Source organism: Octopus bimaculoides, chromosome 1 (genome assembly GCF_046866305.1).
Source record: "Octopus bimaculoides isolate indiv1 chromosome 1, ASM4686630v1, whole genome shotgun sequence".
Lineage (NCBI taxonomy): Eukaryota > Metazoa > Mollusca > Cephalopoda > Octopoda > Octopodidae > Octopus > Octopus bimaculoides.
In genome coordinates, this window is record NC_142928.1 from 120,899,857 (window position 1) to 120,922,718 (window position 22,862).

At 34.5% G+C, this 22,862-nt stretch overlaps 2 protein-coding genes across 4 annotated transcripts in view; one reads left to right on the forward strand and one right to left on the reverse strand.

Annotated features, from left to right (window-relative positions):
- The window catches only part of LOC106881933 (outer dynein arm-docking complex subunit 3), a 58,879-nt gene extending 47,752 nt beyond the window's left edge, over window positions 1-11,127 (forward strand). For all 3 annotated transcript variants that reach the window (XM_089357046.1, XM_089357041.1, XM_089357043.1), the window contains 5 exons: window positions 273-433; window positions 6,365-6,521; window positions 7,663-7,818; window positions 9,595-9,676; window positions 9,824-11,127. In XM_089357046.1, coding sequence (XP_089213172.1) covers window positions 273-433; window positions 6,365-6,521; window positions 7,663-7,818; window positions 9,595-9,676; window positions 9,824-9,951 — 684 coding nt within the window. In that variant the 3' untranslated portion in view covers window positions 9,952-11,127. The remainder of the gene's footprint in view (window positions 1-272; window positions 434-6,364; window positions 6,522-7,662; window positions 7,819-9,594; window positions 9,677-9,823) is intronic.
- A 2,557-nt stretch (window positions 11,128-13,684) lies between these two features.
- LOC106881996 (vesicle-trafficking protein SEC22b) overlaps window positions 13,685-22,862 on the reverse strand; it is a 31,865-nt gene continuing 22,687 nt past the window's right edge. The window contains exons 3-5 of the mRNA XM_014932537.3: window positions 20,677-20,837; window positions 15,377-15,523; window positions 13,685-14,464 (exon numbers count right to left, since the gene is read on the reverse strand). Coding sequence (XP_014788023.1) covers window positions 14,310-14,464; window positions 15,377-15,523; window positions 20,677-20,837 — 463 coding nt within the window. The 3' untranslated portion in view covers window positions 13,685-14,309. The remainder of the gene's footprint in view (window positions 14,465-15,376; window positions 15,524-20,676; window positions 20,838-22,862) is intronic.

Below are 22,862 nucleotides of genomic sequence, written 5' to 3' on the forward strand. Positions count from 1 at the left end.
GCAGTATAGCATGTTGTTTCCAAATTTCTGTCAGAGTGAATTGTGTCATGGTGCTGTTTTCCTCCCAGATGGTGTCCAGCTGACCCTACTATAGTGTGTAGTCGACAAAATCAAACACAAACAATGCGCATGTGTGAAATCAAAAATATAAAATGGCGACAATTCACCCATCACACCCTGTATGTATATATATATATATATATATATATAACAGCATGATTTTCCAATTGGCATTTTAAATTACATATCATTATATTTTGGACTCTTTCAAGGAAGTTGTAAGTCGATTTGAAAACCAAGGAGCAACAACAGCTCATTTAGAAGAGCTGAAGCAAGAAAATGAAAAACAAATTTCTCTTCTGAGAGAGGAAAAGGCAAAACTTCAAAAGACATTTGAAGAAATGAAATATACAGGAGAAACCAAATTGTCAAGGTAATTTGTGTGTTATATTGTAATTTGTGTTTGTAGGTTGTTATTGTCCTACCCAAGCAGTGGTGGCTTGTGCATAGGCACTGCGGAACTGCAGAACCCCATGTTTCCATCCAATATCAATAACATTCAATATAATGAGTCCTTTTTTTCTTTTACTCTTTTACTTGTTTCAGTCATTTGACTGTGGCCATGCTGGAGCACCGCATTTAGTCGAGCAAATCGACCCCAGGACTTATTCTTTGTAAGCCTAGTACTTATTCTATTGGTCTCTTTTGCCGAACCGCTAAGTTACGGGGACGTAAACACACCAGCATCGGTTGTCAAGCGATGTTGGGGGGAGAAAACACAGACACACAAACATACACACACACACACATATATATACACACATATATACGATGAGCTTCTTTCAGTTTCCGTCTACCAAATCTACTCACAAGGCTTTGGTTGGCCTGAGGCTATAGTAGAAGAAACTTGCCCAAGGTGGGACTGAACCCAGAACCATGTGGTTGGTAAGCAAGCTACTTACCACACAGCCACTCCTACGCCTTGTTAAGACTCTTTCTATAGGTATTTTATAGAAATAATAGCCAGTACTGATTTGTTATGATGTTTCATATCCGAGTATACCTAATATAATCAACAATGAGATAGAAAATGGGACATGGATATTGGGTGTATATGCCCATTACCCATTTTTCATCTTTGGTGTCATTGTTGTTTCCATCAGGTGTCTCTGATATGAAATGTAACAAAATCAGTGCTGACTAGTATTTCTATTGAAAAGCTGCAGAGATAACCTTAACAAGTGATATAACTGTTACTCTTTTACTCTTTTACTTGTTTCAGTCATTTGACTGCGACCATGCTGGAGCACCGCCTTCTTAGTTGAGCAAATCGACCCCAGGACTTATTCTTTGTAAGCCTAGTACTTATTCTATCGGTCTCTTTTGCCGAACCGCTGGGTTACGGGGATGTAAACACACCAGCATCAGTTGTCAAGCGATGTTGAGGCGACAAACACAGACACAAACATATACACACACATACATACATACATACATATATATATATATATATATATATATATATATATATATATATATATATATATATATATATATATATATATATATACACATATATACGACAGGCTTCTTTCAGTTTCCGTCTACCAAATCCACTCACAAGGCTTTGGTCAGCCCAAGGCTATAGTAGAAGACACTTGTCCAAGGTGCCACGCAATGGGACTGAACCTGAGACCATGTGGTTGGTAAGCAAGCTACTTACCACACAGCCACTCTCTTTTCTAAAATAGTGTGTCTAAGATGGACCCCTGTTAAGTTGACTTTCTCTAGATGCACTACTTGAACCTTTCAATGATATCTTAATGACCCAATTGAATGAGTTATGGAATTCAGCACAGTGCTTCCTGCTAATAATGGGTAATAATCTTATTGTTGTTGCTGCTAGGAGTGGGAAATATTGAAAGAGAAACACATGTTAATTTTGTCAAACAGATAGCAGTGGAAATGAATACATTAAAAGCTAGCTAGATAGATAGATAGACAGATAGCTAGACAGACAGATAGACAGACAGACAGATAAATAGAAATAGATAGATAGATAGATAGATAGAGAGAGAGAGAGAGAGAGAGAGAGAGAGAGAGAGAGAGAGAGAGAGAGAGAGAGAGAGAGAGAGAGAGAGAGAGAGAGAGAGAGAATCTGTAATGGTTGCTCATTGTGCTAGATGTAGCAGTCAAATCTCCCTCGAATTTCATCCCACCACCTTCAAAGAAAAAAAAAACACATTTTGCACAAGTAGTCTTAGGTAACACAATGTCTGAGAAAAAGACAAAAGGACAGAATGGTCAAGTTCTAACAGTTTTTATCATAGGTCTGCTTAATTAGGATTGACCTGGGGCTAAACAACAACAAATATAACTAGTATAGTTACTGCTGCTACTACTACTAGTTCAGTTCTTAACCCATTAAGTCCCACTGTCCTATAAATAGGACACTAAACGAGAACATTAAATAAGCTATATCACATGGTCTTAGTGTTTTATTTATAGGACACCGAGTATTTCCATTTCTACTAAGAGTAAAGGAGTTTTAATAATTATTTTTTCATTTTAACCTTTTTTCAATCATCTGTGAAAATTTAGAAGTAATATTCAGAAACTTAAGTACTCTGGGACTTAATGGGTTGATGTGTTTATAATGGACTAACCGTGGTGAAAGCAGTGAACTGGCAGCATTTCTTCTAGCTTTATGTTCAGAGTTCAAATACTGCTGAAGTCAACTTGGCCTTTCATCCTATTGGGGGTTGAGAAAAAAGAAGGTACCACTTGAACACTGGGGTTGATGTAATTGACAAGCTCCCTTCGCCCCAAATTTCAGTCTTTGTGCCTATTGTAGAAAGAAAAATCTCCTGGTTGAAAAAAAAATTTTCCCACTTCTATTCTATACAGTTGACTTGCTGGAAATAGCAGCCAAATCTTCATCAAAATCTCACTCTGACTTAAAGAACATATTGGATAATGTAGAACCAGATTCATCTTTGATCATATGTCTGCTCGATCAGGGCAAACCACAGCTAAAAGCAACAATATCCATGATAACAGCTACAAAAATGAGCTAATGAGGCAACTTCTCTATAGTTACTTTACAGGCTAGAAATAGCATCCAAATCACCCTCAATCGGTACACTAGCATGTAAGGGAAGCTAAGAGTACATTAGACTGCAATAGTCCTACATAAAGCTCAGAAGCCAGGGTGGTCATGGCTGGAATGTATTCAATCATAGATTTCTTCAATCAGAATTGTGGCACAGGAATGGCTATGTGGTAAGAAGTTTGCTTCTGTACCACATAGTTCTGGGTTCTAGATTCAATCCCACTGCACAGCACCTTGGGCAAGTGTCTTCTACGATAGCCTCAGGCTCACCAAAGCTTTGTGAGTGGATTTGCTAGATGGAAACTGAAAGAATCCTGTAATATATATATATTATAAAGAGTAAAGATCCCCCTTGGTCATGAATGATCATGGGATTGCACCTAGAAAGTTGCCCTCTGAGGCACAAGTCCAGGCAAGGTTGTTTATGGAAGACCAGCAGTCACCCATGCATACCAGCCTCCCCTCTCTATGCCACCGATGTTATCCAAGGGAAAGGCAAAGGCAGATACAGCTTGGCACCAGTGACATTGTGACTCTTTTCTACAGTTAAGTGAACTGAAGCAACGTGAAATAAAGTATCTTGTTCAAGAACACAACTCACAGCCCAGTCTGGGAATTGAACTCACTACCTCATGATTGTGAGCCCAATGCTCTATTACTGAGCCATACATTTCTCTTTGGCTTTAGAGTCTGATGACACATCTGCGAAGCTATGGCCTTTTTGGATGTGAAACCATTCGTCACTCTATGACTTGATTAATATATATAATTCTATAACTTAATTAATATATTTCATTTTGGGATTTGGTTTGCAAGATTCTTTATGTGAGTGCATGTGCTGAAACATATTCTGTTGTGTCTGGGAAGAGTCATTCTCTTTTAATGCCTTATAATTTTAACACATGCACTGGTAAAATTTCCACTTATTTCTTTTTTATTTTTCTAAAATTTTCGTTGCGTCTTGCAACCTTTTCAATAGTTTTGAATATATATATATATATATATATATATATATATATATATATATATATATATATATATATATATATATATATATTTATTTATTTATTTATTTATGTATGTATGTATGCATGTATGTATACCAATGTGGCTGTGAGTGTATTTATGTTTGTTTCCTTGTCTTGACATTGCATGACAGTTGTAATATGATTGTCACTGTCATACAAGCAGTGCCATTCATTTCCAATATTCTGTAATGAACATATCTAGCCATGGAGAAATATTGTCACACTTGGAAACAGGTAAAGGTTGGTGGAAGGAAGGGCATTTTGCTGTAGAAAATCTACCTCAATAAACTTAGTCTGATCCATGCAAGCATGGGAAAGTGGACATTAAAATAATGTTGTTGTTGACGACGACGACAGTGATGATGATGAAGATGAAGAATTAGTCTGATGCTAGTCACTACCACCACCACCACCAACAACAACAACATCATCATCATCAAATATATATATAAACATACAAGTTTCCAATTTCGCTAACACATATCAATATACTTACACCTACAGATTTGTTTAAAAAAAATTTTTTGCTGGCTCATTTGTATTGTGTGAGAAATATCTTATGACCAGGTTGTGGGTGCTGGACATGGGAGTATAAGCATTTGATTGCTTCAATAACAGATGTTGTGAGACTGAAGAGGACGTGGGTGTAATTGAAGAATAAAAGGACCATAATGATTGTGTGTTAAGAGTCATGAGAAATGATTATTGTGATGATGATGATGATGATGGTGGTGGTGGTGGGGAGGATAGTGAAGAGTTGAGAAAAAAAAGTAAAATTATATGGAAAAAGAAGAGGTGTAACTATAAGAAAGAGTTGAAGAATCAGCAGGAAGGAAAGTGTAAGAGGAATAAACTGATGTTCTGTTTCTTTTTCTTTCACTGACTCTGAATCTCTGTTTTTTTTTCTCTCTTCACACACACACACACACACACACACACACACATTTATATATATGTGCTCATCATGAGTCAGAAAAGAAAAAAAAAAAACAGACATTCATATATTAGGTAATAGAATGTGCATATTATTATTATTGTTGTTATTATTATTGTTATTATTATTTATTTATTTGTTTGTTTGTTTGTTTAAGGTGACTAGCTAGCAGAATGGTTAGTACTCTGAACAAAGTGCTTTGTAGCATTTCTTCTGGTTTTATGTTCTGCATTCAAAATGCCATCAAGGTTGACTTTGCTTTTCATCCTTTCGGGGTCAATGAAAATAAGTACCAGCCAAACCCTGGGGTCGATGTATTCAACCATCTCCTCCCCTGTCTTGTGATAACCAATTAATGTCATTCATTACTGAATAGTTTCATGCCAAAAGTGAAGAAGTAAGTTTTGCAATCATAGGACATGGCTGAATGGAAGGAGGTCATGTATGAATACATATTCTTTTATTTGTTTCAGTCATTAGACTGTGACCATGCTGGAGTATCATCTTGAAGAGTTCAGTCAATGAAACCACCCTAGTACTAATTTTAAATCTGGAAATTATTCTACTGGTCTCTTTTTGCTGGATCCCTTAGATATGGGAGCATAAAATCCCAACATCGGCTCTACAAACGCATGCACACATACAAATGCATTCATAATGGGATTTCTGCATAGTTTCTTTCTGACAGATTCATTCTCAAAGTGTTGAAGACACTTGCCAAAAATGTTATGCTGTGGGATTGAACCTGAAACCATGTGGTCGTGAAGTGAACTACACACATACTCAAAAACATGTGTCTTCTTGACCTGAGCAAATGTTATCTTTTTCTCGGCACATCAGCATTTCTAATAAGATTAATAATTTTTAGCACATTAAATATTTTAGCAGAAACTTAATTATTATATTTTTACATAGATGGTGTTTCTGAGTAATTAGCATTGCTAATTTACACATCTGTCTGTCACCCTTGTTTTTCTTTCTTTCAATATTCGAGTGGAGGCAATAACAAATGACCGAGACCTTCAGTAATACACCATGCTTGAGTAGAAGACCCACCAAGCTATAGTTGTGGCAGATACTAGTGTCACGCAACTGGCACCTGTACCGGTGGCATGTAAAAGCACCCATTACACTTTTAGAGTGGTTGGCGTTTGGAAAGGCCATGCCAAATCAGACTGGAGTTTGGTGCAGTTCCTCAGCTTTGGTAAAACTGTCCAACCCATGGCAGCATAGACAACAGACGTTAAAAAATGATGATGATGATGAATGTTGTTCATTATTTCTCTTCAGAGGACAAAGAATGCTTGAAGAATTCCAAGAGAAATTACAGGAAGAAGAAACTAGTAGGTCTGAAATTGAAAATAAACTGGAGAAAATGTCTAAAATCTTATTGCAAGTCAAATCTGGTATTGACCATCTTGCTGATAGACTCTCTCATCTAAAAACAGTATGTCTTTCATTTTATATTTTTGTATTTCTCAGGTTTCAATTTTATACTGCCTGTATTGTAGGTGTGTATGTGTATTTTAGGCGTGTGTGTGTACATATATACCATATTTGTCAACCATTGCCCTTCCTGTGTTGTCTCTTTATATGTTCATTGTCTTCATACACACACACACACACAGATGATAGATAAATTGATAGATTTATAAACAGCACAAATGTTCAAAACCCGCAGTGACTGACACTGCTTGTGCTGTACATAAACACTTTATAGAAGTATTTTCTATTTTTTTGTTATCATTTGTTGATAGAGCTATAATATTGGACTGTAACAATGCAGGGGCACACCCTTCAAGAGATTTTTAGTCTGTTACATCAACACTATCACCTATTAAGGTAGTCATTGTCTATCTATTGAAGGGCTTTACTTCCCATGAATTATGCTTCTTTAGGGAATTATTTCCCTTCTGAGGATATAAGTGACTTAGGTTATTTACAGCCAATTACAAAAGAAAGCAGACACTCATTTATACATACATACATACACACATTATCTATCTATATACACATACATGTGATGTATTATGACAAGATTTGATTTCCAGTTTACTTATTACCTTCGTTTCACTTCATTTGATTTTCATCTTGCTTATAAATTTTGATCCTCTTGCTCTGCTTCCTCCCTCTTTGTTCATCTAACACACTACTTCTCTTCCTTATCATTCTTTCACTTTAAATCATTACTTTCTTTATATTTGTAACAAGTGTCTGAAATGTTAGATCTTGACATCACACAGTACACCGACTTATAATAAAAACTCTTCAACAGTAATAGAAAAGCTCCTTAACAAATTTCAATAAGAATCTTATTTTCTTAATTCACTTCAACATTTAAATTTAATTTGTTGAAATATTTTCGTCGCTTTGAAACAGTGACCTGTTCACTGACAAAATTCCGTGCTGCATCTGAGAAAGTAACAGTTAGTTCATGACATATATATATGTATGTATGTATGTGTTTTTATTTGAATATATATCTAATACAATGACTGAGATTATTAATAGACTGAAACATATTAAGAATGTTAAAGGGGTGAAATATCATCTGGTGATTCAGTTTGTTCTCCCTTTCACTACTGCAGCCAAAAGGGTACACAGCATCAACAAAACTTTCCCCTTCTTCAAATGAGTATGTTCTTGATCAATTAGCTTTATGTGAAGAGAAACTGCTGAAGCTCATGGATGACTTTCATGATGTGGACTTGGAGAAAGTTCAGAAGCAAATGGAAGACGAGGAGGTAAGAAATAAATTTGTGTGCAAACTGACAAGTATATGTGAGCAACAATATCATCTGCTTGTCATGATGGAGAAATGTGCATATTGTTGAGATTTATTTGCAGAGATTAGCACCTAAAAACGTATCACATACCTCTATCATGCACTTAAGAATTGGGTAGGTTCCAGGTAGAAGACAATTTAACCCAAACTGCAGTGTTGGAGCAGATACAAGATATCAACTTATGTTAGAATTACTGTACAAATGGGGAAAGGTTTCAGCAATGATAAATAAGCAGATAGTCTGCATAAGTACCTAATGCCACATCGCTTGTGTTAAAGTATTGATAATAAAATCTTCAGTGATCAGTGACTCAGGTGATCTCATTCTAAATATTTGGTATAGACACAATTTGTATGCTAGAATTTAATTAATAAACCATTACCACTCCTATTGGTTTGTTTTTCCATAATGACATGGGTTTGGACTGATGTAGAATATTCCACAGGTTTTAATCTTTATGTTAGTGAGATTTAAAAAAAACTATTACGGTGTTCTTTCAGTTTTTAACAACTGTGATGGATAGAAAGGAACAACGGGCCAGATGTGACATGTAGATGGGTTAGATGCATTTGTTTATAATATTAGAAAAGTTGTCTATGCCGAATATATATATGAGTGTTGTAGTTCGCTTGAAGCATTGTAGTACAGTAGTATAAAAAGAAAAGGGTAATAAAAACGCTAACAATGCAGAAAGTTCTACAAAACCCTGTATATTTTACGTGCAAAGGCCTATCTTCAGAAGGAAGCAATCCAAGAAATGAGTAGTTGGAAGTTTTCTTTATTTACTACACATTTCTTAGACTGTTTCCTTCTGAATATAGGCCTTTGTGCCTGAAATATACACGGTTTTGTATAACTCTTTGCTTGTTATGAGCTTTCTTATATATATATATATATATATATATATAAACACCAAAATATAGGTCAGCCTCTATTTTTATAATGGAAATCTTTTTAAAGCAATAAAGCAACCCTTTTCTTTTTTGATAGAAAATTGAAAAAAAAACCTTGCCTTAAATTTGTGCATATTTATTATTTATTTAAAAATTGTATATAAGGCAACATATTGTAATAGTTTGTTGTTACTTGTACAGAAGCTGTAACTCAAATTAACAGTAATCAACATCTGTCCATACAATTGAGTCTATAGTTATCAAAGAGATATACAACCTGAAAAATACCTCATCTAAGATTGTATGATGACGATATTTTTACCCAGTACCAATTAGCAGTGGTCATAGTTGTCAAGATCTTTAGGACATTATAGTCCTAGAAAATATATAACGAACTGCTAAAAGCTACTATCACAAAAAAGCTGAAAAGCCTTTTCTTTTCAAACTCAAAATAGTGAGTAAATCAGAGAGACCACAACTGAAAGGTATTCTAACACCCCTGTAAGATGAACAGAGAAATAGCTGTGCATTCTTTCTTCTTTTCCACCATCATTATTCTCAACTTCAAATGTAACAGAATTGCTGTTTAGAAGAAGGTTAGAGTTGAAAATGTTAGAAGAGCAAAAGTTAGAGTATAAAAGACGTGCAACAAAGATAATGACAAAATATTCTTGCATTTGATTTGTATTAGAATATAATTATATAAAAAAATAATAAAACAGGCAGAATTATATACAAATAAAAAAAGTTTTTGAAGTGAGCAATTCCCCAGATATTTTACTTATTATATCTAAATAAATAGCAGTAATTCTAATATGCAATATTTATGTCTGAATTTCAGTTCCATATCAATATTGAAAGCAGACTTCCTGCATATAATACACGTGTTAAGCTTTCCACACAACTTGAAAACATCTATGCTGGTGAGTTTTATCCCTTCAACAATTTGTATTTCTTAACTGAACATTGCTGTTATTATTATTGTAAGCAGTCTTATGCAAAAGAGATGGATAAAATGCTAACTTCTCTATATTATTTTATTATTTCTCATTTCATGTTAATTACCAAAGAGAGTGAAAGTAGTCGAGAGGATGAACCAGAAGTCTTGAGCAGAAGTGCCATAAAGAAAATATCTCAAAGTATAATTGATGCTAAGATGAAAAAAGACATGCCAAGAAGAAGGAAGAAAACTAAATAAGTAGTGTAAGAAATCTAGCAATTAAATACAGCTCTAGAGATCAACAGTATTATGAAACTGCTCTTGTAACAAAACAAACATTGACATTTTCTTTTATGATTAATGATAATTTAAATATCTATTTATATAAAAATACTGTGATAGTTAAATTAAATACTACTTTTAAACATGTGGCACCACCTTCTTTTGACTCAGGCCACATTGATCAATTATTATTCTTAATAATAACTGGAGGCAACAGATGATGTTCTAGATTCTAATTATTGACCAACGTTTAATTACTATATCAGTGTTTATTTGCAACAAATGGATATTATTAACTAATTCATGTTAAGTATGTAGAAGTGAATTGCCTGAGGAGGAACTATCAGGTCACACAGATTAAGAATTCAAGTTTGATGCAAGTTTTTTTTTGTTTTTTATTGTTTATGAGTAGGACACTTTATGATGCAAAATTCACCTGTCCTCAATAGTTAACATATATTCTAGGAATATTCTTTGGTTTGTTGTCTCCATTGAGAAAGTAAAAGGAAGTCACTTCAATATATATATATATCAAAAATTTAAATGAGAGTTTTGACGCTAATACCCATTACTATTGAAGTTTATTCCTATGTCAACATTTCTGTATAAGGCTATATTTGGCTATGTTGACATAGGAATAAACTTCAATAATAATGGATATTAGCGTCAAAACTCTCATTTAAATTTTTGATATATAACCAAGGAGATTGATCCATAAGGAGTCTACTTTAGACCTTTGGGGAGAAATCTCTTGCTATTTTGGTAGCGATTACATGTTTATCTCATCAACACATTGTGGAGATATCATATGAACATATATATATATATATATATGTATATATATATATATATATATATACATACATATTCTATAATCAATCACAGTAATGTATCCAACATGTGGATCCTAAATGTGAAAATAAATAGGAGTTAACTACATGGTTAATATAATATGAAATTTTTAAATATTTACATTTAAAAGTTTTCCTTTTTGCAAAATGTTTACTTTCATATACTTTTATTACTCTCTTGATTTAAAGTGAAAAAAAAAAACCTTGTAAAATTATAAGAAAGAATACCTCAAAATAATAAAGGTGTATATGCAGCAGTTTATTTAATAAATAATTGACTTTTTTATCCTTAATTAGTGCTTATATTATTGTTATTCCTTTATTTATATTTGCTTTCTATGTTATGAATTTATAAAAGACAGGAATCAGACTTTATGAAAGTCACACTTTTCCTAAAAGCATTGGACATATAGGTGAAGTAAAATTACTTCAACTTGGAATGGAAAACAGGCTGAGATCCAGCATTGTTGAGTGTTTACTTGTTGCTCACAACACTTACCATTGTTTTTCTAATTATATATATTTTGTTTAAGAGTAATATATTTTGTATAATGAATTTTATAATTAAAACAAATTATTTTAATTTTTGTTGTAAGAAACAACGGTGATTAAAATGTTAATTATTAATTAGTTCTAGAGCAATTACCATATCTCATAACATGAAATCAAAAGATTCACGTGTGTGTGTGTGTGTGTACCATGGTTAACAGTATCCTGTTGTGGATGCAGTTATAACAGTAACATTTCATAGAACAAGGTCTGATACTATAATTTACCAAATGGTTTGCTAAAACTGCTTAACCTATCCTGGTTCTATACACTTTTATACGTTTCAGTATAAAGGTTGTGGCCACGCTGGGGCACTGCCAGCGGGAGGCTACAGATAATCGAACCCTATACCATTAACCTAATTGGTCACTGATATATAGCTATCTATTTATTTTGAAGTATTCTTAAATAGTGGAAACATGAAAATAAGGTAGCTGGGGTGTGGACAGTATATGTGGCTGAGAAAACTGAACTCTCAAATAGCTCAGCCCACCTAGCCGTAAACAGTTATCATATAGCAACAACAACAACAACTCATTGCTATAAAACTGAGTTGTTCTTTTATTTTGCCCCAGTTAAATGTATTCAAACCTGTAGTAGATGATTTGTCAGTTGAATGAACAAGTGAAATCCACAAACTGTTGTTTCTGTGTTCAATTTTAATCCCTTCCAGCTATTACCATTCCTACCTTTTCTTCAAACAGTCTACCAAGACTGCATGATCCACATATTCTTCCTTCTAAGATAGTAGGATATGATTTAAGGGAAATCTGGCTGTTAATTCTAGCAACTCCAATGATCATATAGAGGTTCCCTCATTGAGTCAAGAATTTGTTGCTTTGTAATACTGAATTCAGTTTCACTTGTGGAGTTGGAGAAAACAATGGGAAATAGAAAACTCTCCTGTACTTAAATCTCAAACCAGAGTCACCCTAACAGTTAAGTCTCTGCCTTACTATTAGAAATCCCAACACGAGTTCTGATTACAAGCAGATATGCAATACTTCATCCCACATATGTATCTACCACCAGATGGATGTCTTAATTGACTATGAGGGATGGCAAGATGATGTCTTAATCATTGAATTTGTACAAAAAGAGGAAGACACACAAAAGAGATATGACTGAATATAATATGAAATTACAGTCTTCACAATAAGTAGAGACATCAAATTTTAACAGCACGACTTCAACACAATGCATGCTTGTTAAAGGTGGGCATTGCTTTGTTGGCAGTAGGGAGTGAAACAAGAACTAGAAACTCTGTCATCCGTTATTAAGGAAAATAAATGAAAATACATACATTATGATTTTTGAGAAGTGAAGAAAGAAAATCAAAACAAAAGGAATCAGAGAGAAAACTCTTTACTAAAAAGTATAGGGCTAAAAGAACTGGTTCAAAGTAGTAAGAGAGTAGAAGACACACTACATAAATGTGATTGTGCAGAAAGGATTTAAGATGTATAAAACCTACTTAGAGTTGTAAATGAGTATTTAAAGTAATTCAAAAGTTTGTTTTAGCAAGAATAAATGCCTTTTATTTGTCTAAATGAAAAAAAAAAAGTAATATCATCCATAATATTTTCAGGCAATTATGATACTTGAGTTAGGCCAGTTTTTAGTGTGAGTTGTTAGGTTAGATGTTGAAATAAACCCATGGGACAAAGACAGGATTTTTTTTGTGCAGGACAGATATAAGCAGAAAGGTATGTAAGAGCATTGATGGTAGGTAAGGACAGAGAACTTCTGATGTTCTTTCCATCATTTCAATATTTTGACAAGTTTGTTACACAGTCCTGCACCAACTTCACCAGCCAATACATTCTACCTTATAGTTCTACCCAGTCTCAGACAAAAAAAAAAAAAAAAGGTTATTTTATATACCTTACATTGATACATAGAAAATATTTTAAACTTTTAAATTTAGAAAATCTTTATTTGTTCAATCAAATGTCAACAAAGTCAAAACTTTTCTCTAACAATTCCTTTCAGCTTTTTAAAATTTAAGGCGCTGTCGCATAAAAAAATTATTAATTAGAAACATATTAACTGAAACAATGACCTAAACTTAAACTGAGAATCATTTGTTATCTTTAACAAAGAAAGAAACGGTCTCACAACTCTTGAAATGAATGTTCTGTGACCCCTCCAGTACCCTAATAATTAGTATTTGTTGTAGTAAGAACAAAATAGTTAGCACACACACAAACATACACATAACCTCACCCCTTCAAAAAAAAAGCAAAAAGCTTTGATTAACAGCATGCTTCAAAATGAAAATATTGTTTGAGAAAAACCACAAGTCGAAATTAGGAAAAGAAGTCAACAGCTTTAAAATTTTAATAGAGATAAAACTGAAAGAAAAAAAAAACATTTCTTCAATATCATATTAGATGTTATATTTTGGGGGGAGGAGGGAAGTCTTCAAAATATCAAAGCCCTAAACCTATTTTGTGTTCCTCTGTTTCCATTTACACTGTATGTAATCAAAGTTTAGTTTCAAACAGAATTTTGAAGTGAAAAAAAAAAAAGTCTCTTGAGACAAATTCCTATGCATTTAAAATATTTTTCTTCTTTTTATAAAGGATTTTTGGGAGGGATACTCCATCTTTTAGCTCTTTTTTTTTCTTTTCTTTTACCTTGTGGCTATACCATTTTATATTTCCCATGCAAAAAGATATTACGATTAGCATATATTTATTATGTTTGCTATAATATAAAAATGTTTAAGTGATTAGTCATGAGTTCATATATAAGCTAGAGTTTTCACAATTTGTTTTTGTTTTGTTATTGTTACAATGAAAGCACTCCTGTGAAAGCTTTCCTGTTGGATAGTTTAGTAGAGAAACAAAGTCCCCTGTATAAACATCTTCTATTGTAGTGAAAATGTAAAAAAAAGTCCATAAGGGGTTTTGGTCAGATTTTAAAAGGAGTTTACCACCAGAGAAAGCGAATAAACAACATTAGAACAACAATGACAATGACAACGGCAGCAGCCTTTGCATAAGTGGACCGGAGATTCAAGTAAGTTGCATCCTTCTTATACTGTTGTGACAATATTGATAAATTACTGGCTTTACTGCCTAAAGCTGAAATCACAAATAGAAAAGAAAGAAAAATAATTAGTTTTTATCTATACAGTTTTAAAGATTTTGATAAATCAAAAACAAAATCTAAATAAATAATTCTTTCCCTTCTACTACAGTCAAAAGGCCTGAAATTTTTGAGGGTGACATATAGTCAATTACATCGACCCCAATGCTCAACAGGCACTTATTTTATTAACCCTGAAAGGGTGAAAAGAAAAGTTGACCTTGGCAGAATTTGAACTTGTGCAAGTTGGAGTAACTCAAACTTGGGGTAGATAAAACTGTGCAGAAGCTCATCTAATAGACTATTCCTGTGATTCAATGCTGTCACTTTGAATTACAAACTTGTGTTATGATGATTCTGCCTAAAAGTTATATTAAGAATACAAACATCCATAGAATATTTAGTCACATTTAAATGAGCCAGAGAGTTCCTTTAATGGAGCTACAGGAATACTTAACATACATCTATGTCAGGGATAAATACTCTCTCTCTCTCTCTCTCTCACACACACACACAATTCTGAAGCTAACTTCTTAACCACACAGCCATGCCTGAACCTACATCTTTCACTAAAGTAACAAAAAAAGCCATACCAAGCAGGTACATGCAAAGCATCAACAAGGGAGCCTTAACATGGTCACTAAATCTGCTAGAAATAGCACAAAGTTGGCAGTCTCAGGCAGTTTGGCATTAAAAAGGTTATGTAAAACCTTCGGACTATTAAGTGTTCTGGCTAAGAACTCAGTACAGAGTTGAAGACAAGATACAAACTGCTGACCTGTAACCTGGTAAACAGGCACTATCAACTGTGACCCCACCCACCCCCACCGAAATATAGATAAACACAAAAACAAAAAAAGTAAAAATAAATTTAACAGGAAGAATAATGTTTTCTCTGTGTTACTTACTGTTTAGGGCCTCTCCACGTTGTAAAACATCATCAATATTTTGTACCATAATTCGTTGCACATCTTGAAGTTCTGTATTGATACTAGACAAATTCTTCCGAGCCCGTGAGTCCATATAGGATTTACGAGTTTTCTGAATGAATGTGTCTGATAAAATAAGAACATTAATTTTTAAAATTAATATATTTGATCAACAAATGTTTCTGAAAATTTGATGTCATTTCTTAAAAATAATTACTAATTCTTTAAATATAGAAACACCATCATGGTATGCCCAGTTCCTTGCTGGCATGGGTATTGGACTGATTGTCACAGTTCAAGCAAGTCCTTATTCATAAGGACTTACTTAGACAATAATAATGATTTCTTTTGTTGACTACAAAGGCCCAACACATGAAGGACAATATCAAAGAATGAGTTACAGCACACAAAACAAAAAACGAAAACAAAATAATAATAACAATAATAGTAATAATAATGATGAGGATTTGAAATTTTGGCACAAGGCTAGCAATTTGGCGGAGGGGACAAGTTGATTACATCAACCCCAGTGCTTGACTGGTACTTATTTTATCAACTCTCAAAAATATGAAAGGTAAAGTTGACCTTGGCAGAGTTTGAACTTAGAACATGAAAACAGGCAAAATGCTGCTAAGCATTTTACTCAGCATTCTAACGATTCTGGCAGCTCACTGCTTTATTAATAATGATGATGATGATGATAATGTTGTGGCAACATGATGAGATAGCAAAAGTGCAGCACTGGAAACTGAGTGAAAAGTGGGGGTCAAAGAGAGAGAGACAAGATGTAGTACAAACACAAACCACAGAGAGTGGCTGAGTCAAGGATTTGCAAAATCCTGTCTGATTTCCCAAATCAAACAGGTCAGGTGCTTGGGCACAACAAGCTGGACCTATCAGTGGTGGACAAGGTGAACCATTTGTACTACATAATTGATGTTGTGTGCCCTTTTGATCCATCAATAGTTAAAGAAGGCGAAAAATAAACATATACAATCCTCTTAAATACAAGATAGCTTGACTTTGGAAATGAAAATGATGAAGATAGTGTCAATTATTGTTGGGGCTTTGGGGACAGTATCAGAAGGTATTAAGAGGAATATAAAGGAAATGGGAATAGAGAGCCCAGGAGAGCTGTTGCAAAATGTTTGCCACCTTGGCATGGCCAGAATCATCAGGAAAGCATTAGAAAGCTGAAGAGAATAACATGGTACCATAGACTGCAGATAGGAAGCTTGTTATACATGTAAAACTTCAGGAGTTTCAACAAAACCTGAGTTAAAAGAATAGTAGTAATAATAACAATTCTTTCTATTATAGGCACAAAACCTGAAATTTTGTAGGGAGTGGGTAAGTTGCTTGACCCCAGTGCTCAACTAGTATTAATTTTATTGACTCCAAAAGGATGAAGGCAAACGTCAGTGGAACTTGAACTCAATATGTGAAGACAGCTAACATTTAGTCTAGCATGCTAATGATACTACCAGCTAACTGACTTAATAACGACAATAATAACTATAACAGAAGCCAGTGTCCTTGCAATTGTCATCACCACTTCTACTTTTCCATGCTTGCATGAATCAAATGAAACTTCACAGAGGCAAAATTTTTTATGGTCTGATGCCCTTCCAGATGCCAATCATCACCTATTTCCAAGCAAAGTAGCAATCATAAGTCTATCGAATGTTCTTTCACATAGGACTGCAAACACATGACACAGTTTGTATGAATGGTGAGACTTTTATTTACTATCAATGCACACATGTAAAGACAAAGGAAAATATATGTTCAGTCTCTCACTTACACACACATAAGGTGATTGGTATTAAATGCATCCAGCCGTAAAAAAGCCTGGTGCAGGCTTCTGGCTGGCCAGCTCCTGCCAAACTGTCCAACCCGTGCCAGCATGGAAAACGGAAGTTAATTGCTGAAGGTGATATACACACATACACAATAAGCTTTTTCCAGTTTCCCTCCACCAATTTCACTCACAAAATGTAGCAATATGTAGCAAAAACGGAAGTTAATTGATGAAGGTGATATACACACATACACAATAAGCTTTTTCCAGTTTCCCTCCACCAATTTCACTCACAACATATAGCAATAGTGGAGAATACAAGTTGACAGTGTCCATACAAGAGTAGCTGGACCCCTAATCACAGTTTCAAAGCACGCTCCTTAATCAGACAGCCATGCCTTTCCTTGGATGTAGTGAATGTTGTTAAATGTTAAAAGAATTTTCTCAAAATGCAAGAGCACAAGAAAATCAAATGAAAACAGGTTACAGAATATTACAAGCACCACATTTTGTTTTCAGCTACATTAACACTTCTGGCAACTCATATAGTTTTTCATGTACAATATTCATTACTTCTCTTTCATTTAGTGATGTGAAGTGTTTTCCTAATTCAAGCTTGATGGAAACCTTAAGTTCCTGCTCCAGGTCATCTCACAGAGTTGCTGAACGAATAAAGAAACCATAAATGGCTTCAATTGTACCAAAAACACAGTTAATAAAGAACTTGTTTCCTGACTTGTAGTACAGAGACATGCTAAGTACAAAGAATGGTTGTTACAGTTTTAAACATTGCTTTTATATTTTGTGGAGGATTCTTTGTTGAATGTCTGACAAATGACTTAAAATAACAGAAGTGTCATCATAACATTGTGGACAACAATCAATAAATTATTATCTGCTTTGAGTTTTGTGCTTATTGTTTTTCCCAAAATCTGCAGCAATATTTTCTCTTATCTGCATATATAAATGACTCTTTGGCTTTTCTTATCTTAAAGTTCATGTAAACAAACCAACTCACTTGGACTAATTGTTTATGACAGACTAAATCAAACAATGTAACAGTGGTTTCTATGAATTGCTGACAAACCATAACTTCACATATGTGAAGCCATAAGATTTTAGTAAGATCAAGCACAGGAAAACATAGAACTAAGTATTGAAGGCCAATCTGAAAATGCTGAATGTTACAAAGGAGATGACAGGATTGAGATATGTGGTGCATTGCTGTATTTGAGAAGACCCACCCACCACAGCAGAATTGAGATCCTAAAAGCAAGGTGCCACATAAAAAGCACCCAGTACACTCTGTAAAGTGGTTGGTGTCAGGAAGGGCATCCAGCCATAGAAATCATGCCAAAACAGACTGTGAAATCTGCTGCAGATTGTGAGCTTGTTACTTCCTGATGATGATTTTAGATTTCAGATCTTAATGATAGCATGATGTCTTAGTTTTTACATGCTCTAAATGTTCTTTCTCATTACTGATTCATCATCATCATCATCATCATCATCGTTTAATGTCCACTTTTCCATGCCCATATGGATTGGATGGAATTCATAGAGGCAAATTTTACCTGTCACTAATCCTCACCTGTTTCAAGTAAGGTAATATTTCCTCATGACCAGGCATATCTCAGAAAATTGGAAACAAAGGTCACTGCCTGCATGATAGTGACACTCACGATAATCATGCAATGTCAAGGTAAGGAGACAGTAATGCGTGCGTGCACGCACACATACCTCTTTCAGTTTCTGTCTACCAAATCCATTAAATAATTCTTTTGTTGGCCCAGGGCTATAGTAGAAGACACTTGCCCATGGTGTCATGCAGTAGGACTGAATTTGAAACTATAAACCTCTGTTTCTGGCTTTTGTTGACATGGAGAAAGCCTTTGACAAGATCCCTTATTTAGTGGGCAATGTGGAAGCTAAGGATAGATGAGTGGTTAGTGAGAGCTGTGGAAGGTGTGTACAGGGATGCCATTTGTAAAGTGAGAATAACCAATAAGTATGGCAAGGAATTTAGTGTACAAGTAAGAGTCCACCAGGGGCCAGTTCTTAGCACCCTCTTATTTATCATGGTCTCCCAAGCTGAGGAACTTAAGACTGACTGCCCCTGGGAGCTTCTCTATGCTGATGGCTTTGTTCTTATCACTACCAGACTAGAGAAGAAATTTCAGTGGAAGCAAGATTTGGAATCAAAGGGCCTTAGAGTTAACATAGCAAAGACCAAAGTACTGATAAGTAGGAAAACAGACAAATCGCAAGTACCTTCAAGGAGATGGCCTTGCTTGATATGTAGAAAAGGTGTCTAGAGAAACTCCATAAGGTGTACCCAGTGCAAGCTTGTACACATAAGAGGTGCAGTGGTATCACTGGACAACTAACAGAAAAAGTAGTCTTTACATGTAGCAGGTGTACAGGTACATTAAACACTAGGAATGTACAAAAAACAGACACCCTCATATGTCAACAGAGATCCCTAGAAATAGACAGTTTCTGTTACTTAGGTGACCAAGTTAGTAGAGGAGGAGGTTGTTCCAAACGCACTTACTAAGAATAGTCTGGGCAAAGTTCAGAAAGCTCATACCTATGTTAGTAATGAAGGGCCTCTCTCTCAAAGTGAAAGGTAAATTGTATGATGCCTGTGTACAGACAGTTATGCTACATGACAGTAAGATACGAGCTGTGACTACTGAGGATATATAAAGACTTGAAAGAAATGAAGTCAGTATGCTTAGCTGGATGGGTAATGTCAGTGTGCATAAATGACAGAGTGCAAGTGATTTGAGAGAAAAACTGGGTATTTATAGCATCAGATGTAGAATGCAGGAGAGAAGACTGTGCTGGCATGGCCATGTAATGCATATGAATGAGGACAGTTTCATCTCTAATTTTAAAGGGAACATGTGGAAGGGGTAGACCCAGGAATATATGGGATGAAGTGGTGAGAGAGGATCTACAAACATTGGGATTCACAGAGGGGATAATAGGGGATTGAGACTCCTGGAAATTTGCTGTGCTCGAAAAGACACATCAAATTAAGTAAAAGCATGGTCCCTTGCAACCCTCTCCAGCTGAGTATCCATAATTTTGTGAGCTCATAATTGTTGGTGCCACGTAAAAAGCACTTATACTAGTGCTGCATAAAAGCACCCAATACACTCTGTAAAGTGGTTGGTGTTAGGAAGGGCATCCAGCCATAGAAACCATGCCAAAACAGATATGGAGCCCTTCAGCTGGTCAGCTTCCATCCAACACATGCCAGCATAGAAAACGGATGTTAAATGATGATGATGATGATGATGGGTTGGGAAGCAAACTTCTTTACCACACTGCTATGCTTGCACATATACCAGACAAAACTGACACACTCGACAAAATTTCTAGGGTTGCATAGCTAATAAGACTATAATATGTAAGGTTCTGGAGAAGTTACATATTGTGCAGACATCACTCAATAAATAAAGCTACTTACCAAATTCAATGAAATGATAAGGCCGAGAAACAGTGTCCACTTTCTTTCCATACTGTAAGGAAAATTCTCCTTGTAATTCTTCTAGATACAGAAAGGCAAGCCTCTTGGAAAATACTTTTTCACACAAAACCAAGTAACAAACTCCACGTTCAATTAGATAACTAAAAGATAATTAAAACAGCAATTAGTTGCAAATATAAAAATAAAAATTCATTAAAAAAAAACCCATATTGTTTGATACATGTAACCGTACATATAGGGGTTGGACAAAATAATGGAAACACCTAGCATCATAGCATCATAATTTTGAAATATCTATAAAAGCATCTTTATTTTTGTTTTTTGATTTATTGTTACTGTTGCTTAATATGTTTTGCTAAGATTGTTGTTTCTTTTTAGATATCATCAGAAAATGGTAATTAAAATTCATTATAATGACAGGTCTATCAGACTTTCAAAGAAGTGAAATTGGTGCTCATATGGCAGGCACTAGTGTAATGAAAGCAGCTGAAATGTTTAGTGTATCAAGAACTACTGTCTTGAAAGTAATGACAACTTTTGAGAAAGAGGGGAAAAACCTCCTCATCACAACAAAACTCTGGCAGAAAACCAGACTCTTATGTAAATTATTAAAAAGTACAGCTCCCAAAATTACTGCAGAGCTTAATGACTACCTCGAGAGCCCAGTTTCTACAAAAACTGTTTGCCGGGAGCTGCACAAAGTCAGATTTCATGGGAGGGATGCAATCAGAAAATCACTACTTTCAAAAACAGATGTTGCAAAGCATTTAGAGTAGAGTAAAAACCTATAGAATTGGTCCCTAGAGCAGTGAAAGAATGTTATTTTCTCGAACGAGTCATCCTTTACCTTATTTCTGACCACTGGCTGAGTGTATATGTGGAGACAGCCAACAGAAGCATTTGACTCGGACTGCCTTCTTTCAACTGTTAAACATGGGAAGAGGACCTGTGATGATCTGATGGGGGGGGGGGGGGCTATATCTCGGAAATCCGCTGGCTCAATGGTTTCTCTTCATGGCAGAATTAATAGTCGAGACTATTTACGCATTTTATTTGATCAAATTCATCCTATAGTTGCGGAACTGTTTCCAGAGGGAAATACAATCTTTCAGGATGATAATGCACCAATTCACACAGCTAAAGTTGTCACTGAATGGCACGAGGAACATTCTAGTGAAGTTCAACATCCTATTTGGCCACCACAGCCCCCAGATTTCAATATTATTGAACATTAATGGTGCATTTTAGAAAGACAAGTAAAGAATCGATATCCTCCACCATCATCACTACAAGAACTGAAGATTGTTTTAGCTGAAGAATGGACAAAAATTCCTTTGGAAACAATTCAAACTTTGTACGAGTCCATACCTCATAGAATTCAAGATGTAATTACTGGCAAAAGCGGTCCTACCCCATGTTAAAATAAATTTGTTTGAAATTTTAAAGTGTATGTATGTATATATATATATATATATATATTAACACAGTCTGTTAAAGTCTGTCATACCGGCCATGACGAAGGGAAATAGCCCTGAAACTCGAGTCGCCTTTATATATATATATATTTATATTTATATATTTATATATTTGATCCTTTATATTGAACACTCAATATTTCATCTACATTCAATACTTTCTTTCATGGTGCCATCCATTTTTATTTTATTTTATTTTATATTGTATATTGTATATTATATTATATATTGTATATTCCATATTCTATACCCCACATTAGTTCTGCAGGAATATAAATAAAACATAAAAAACAGACAGTGTTGGAACTCTTTTAAGCAAAATAATATATATATATATATCTGTATGTATATATATATATATCTGCATGTATATATATATATATATATATATATATATATATATATTAAAATAAGCAACAAGGATATCCAGTTGTCATGCAGTACAATTGTTTCAAACAACTCCATTTAATTGAACAATGCAATCATTACATCAGTTTAAATGCAGAGCAATCCTCAGCTGCATAAAAACATAGAATTTAATTAAATTATAACAGATGGACACATTAGTATAATTTTACCTAAAATCTCCAAGGTAAGGAGATAGACAGAGAACATGCTGTTTTCACTTCAGCTTTGAAGCTACTAAGGTATCAGGAAGAAAGACTTGTTTCAGATTTTGCTTGTCACTGT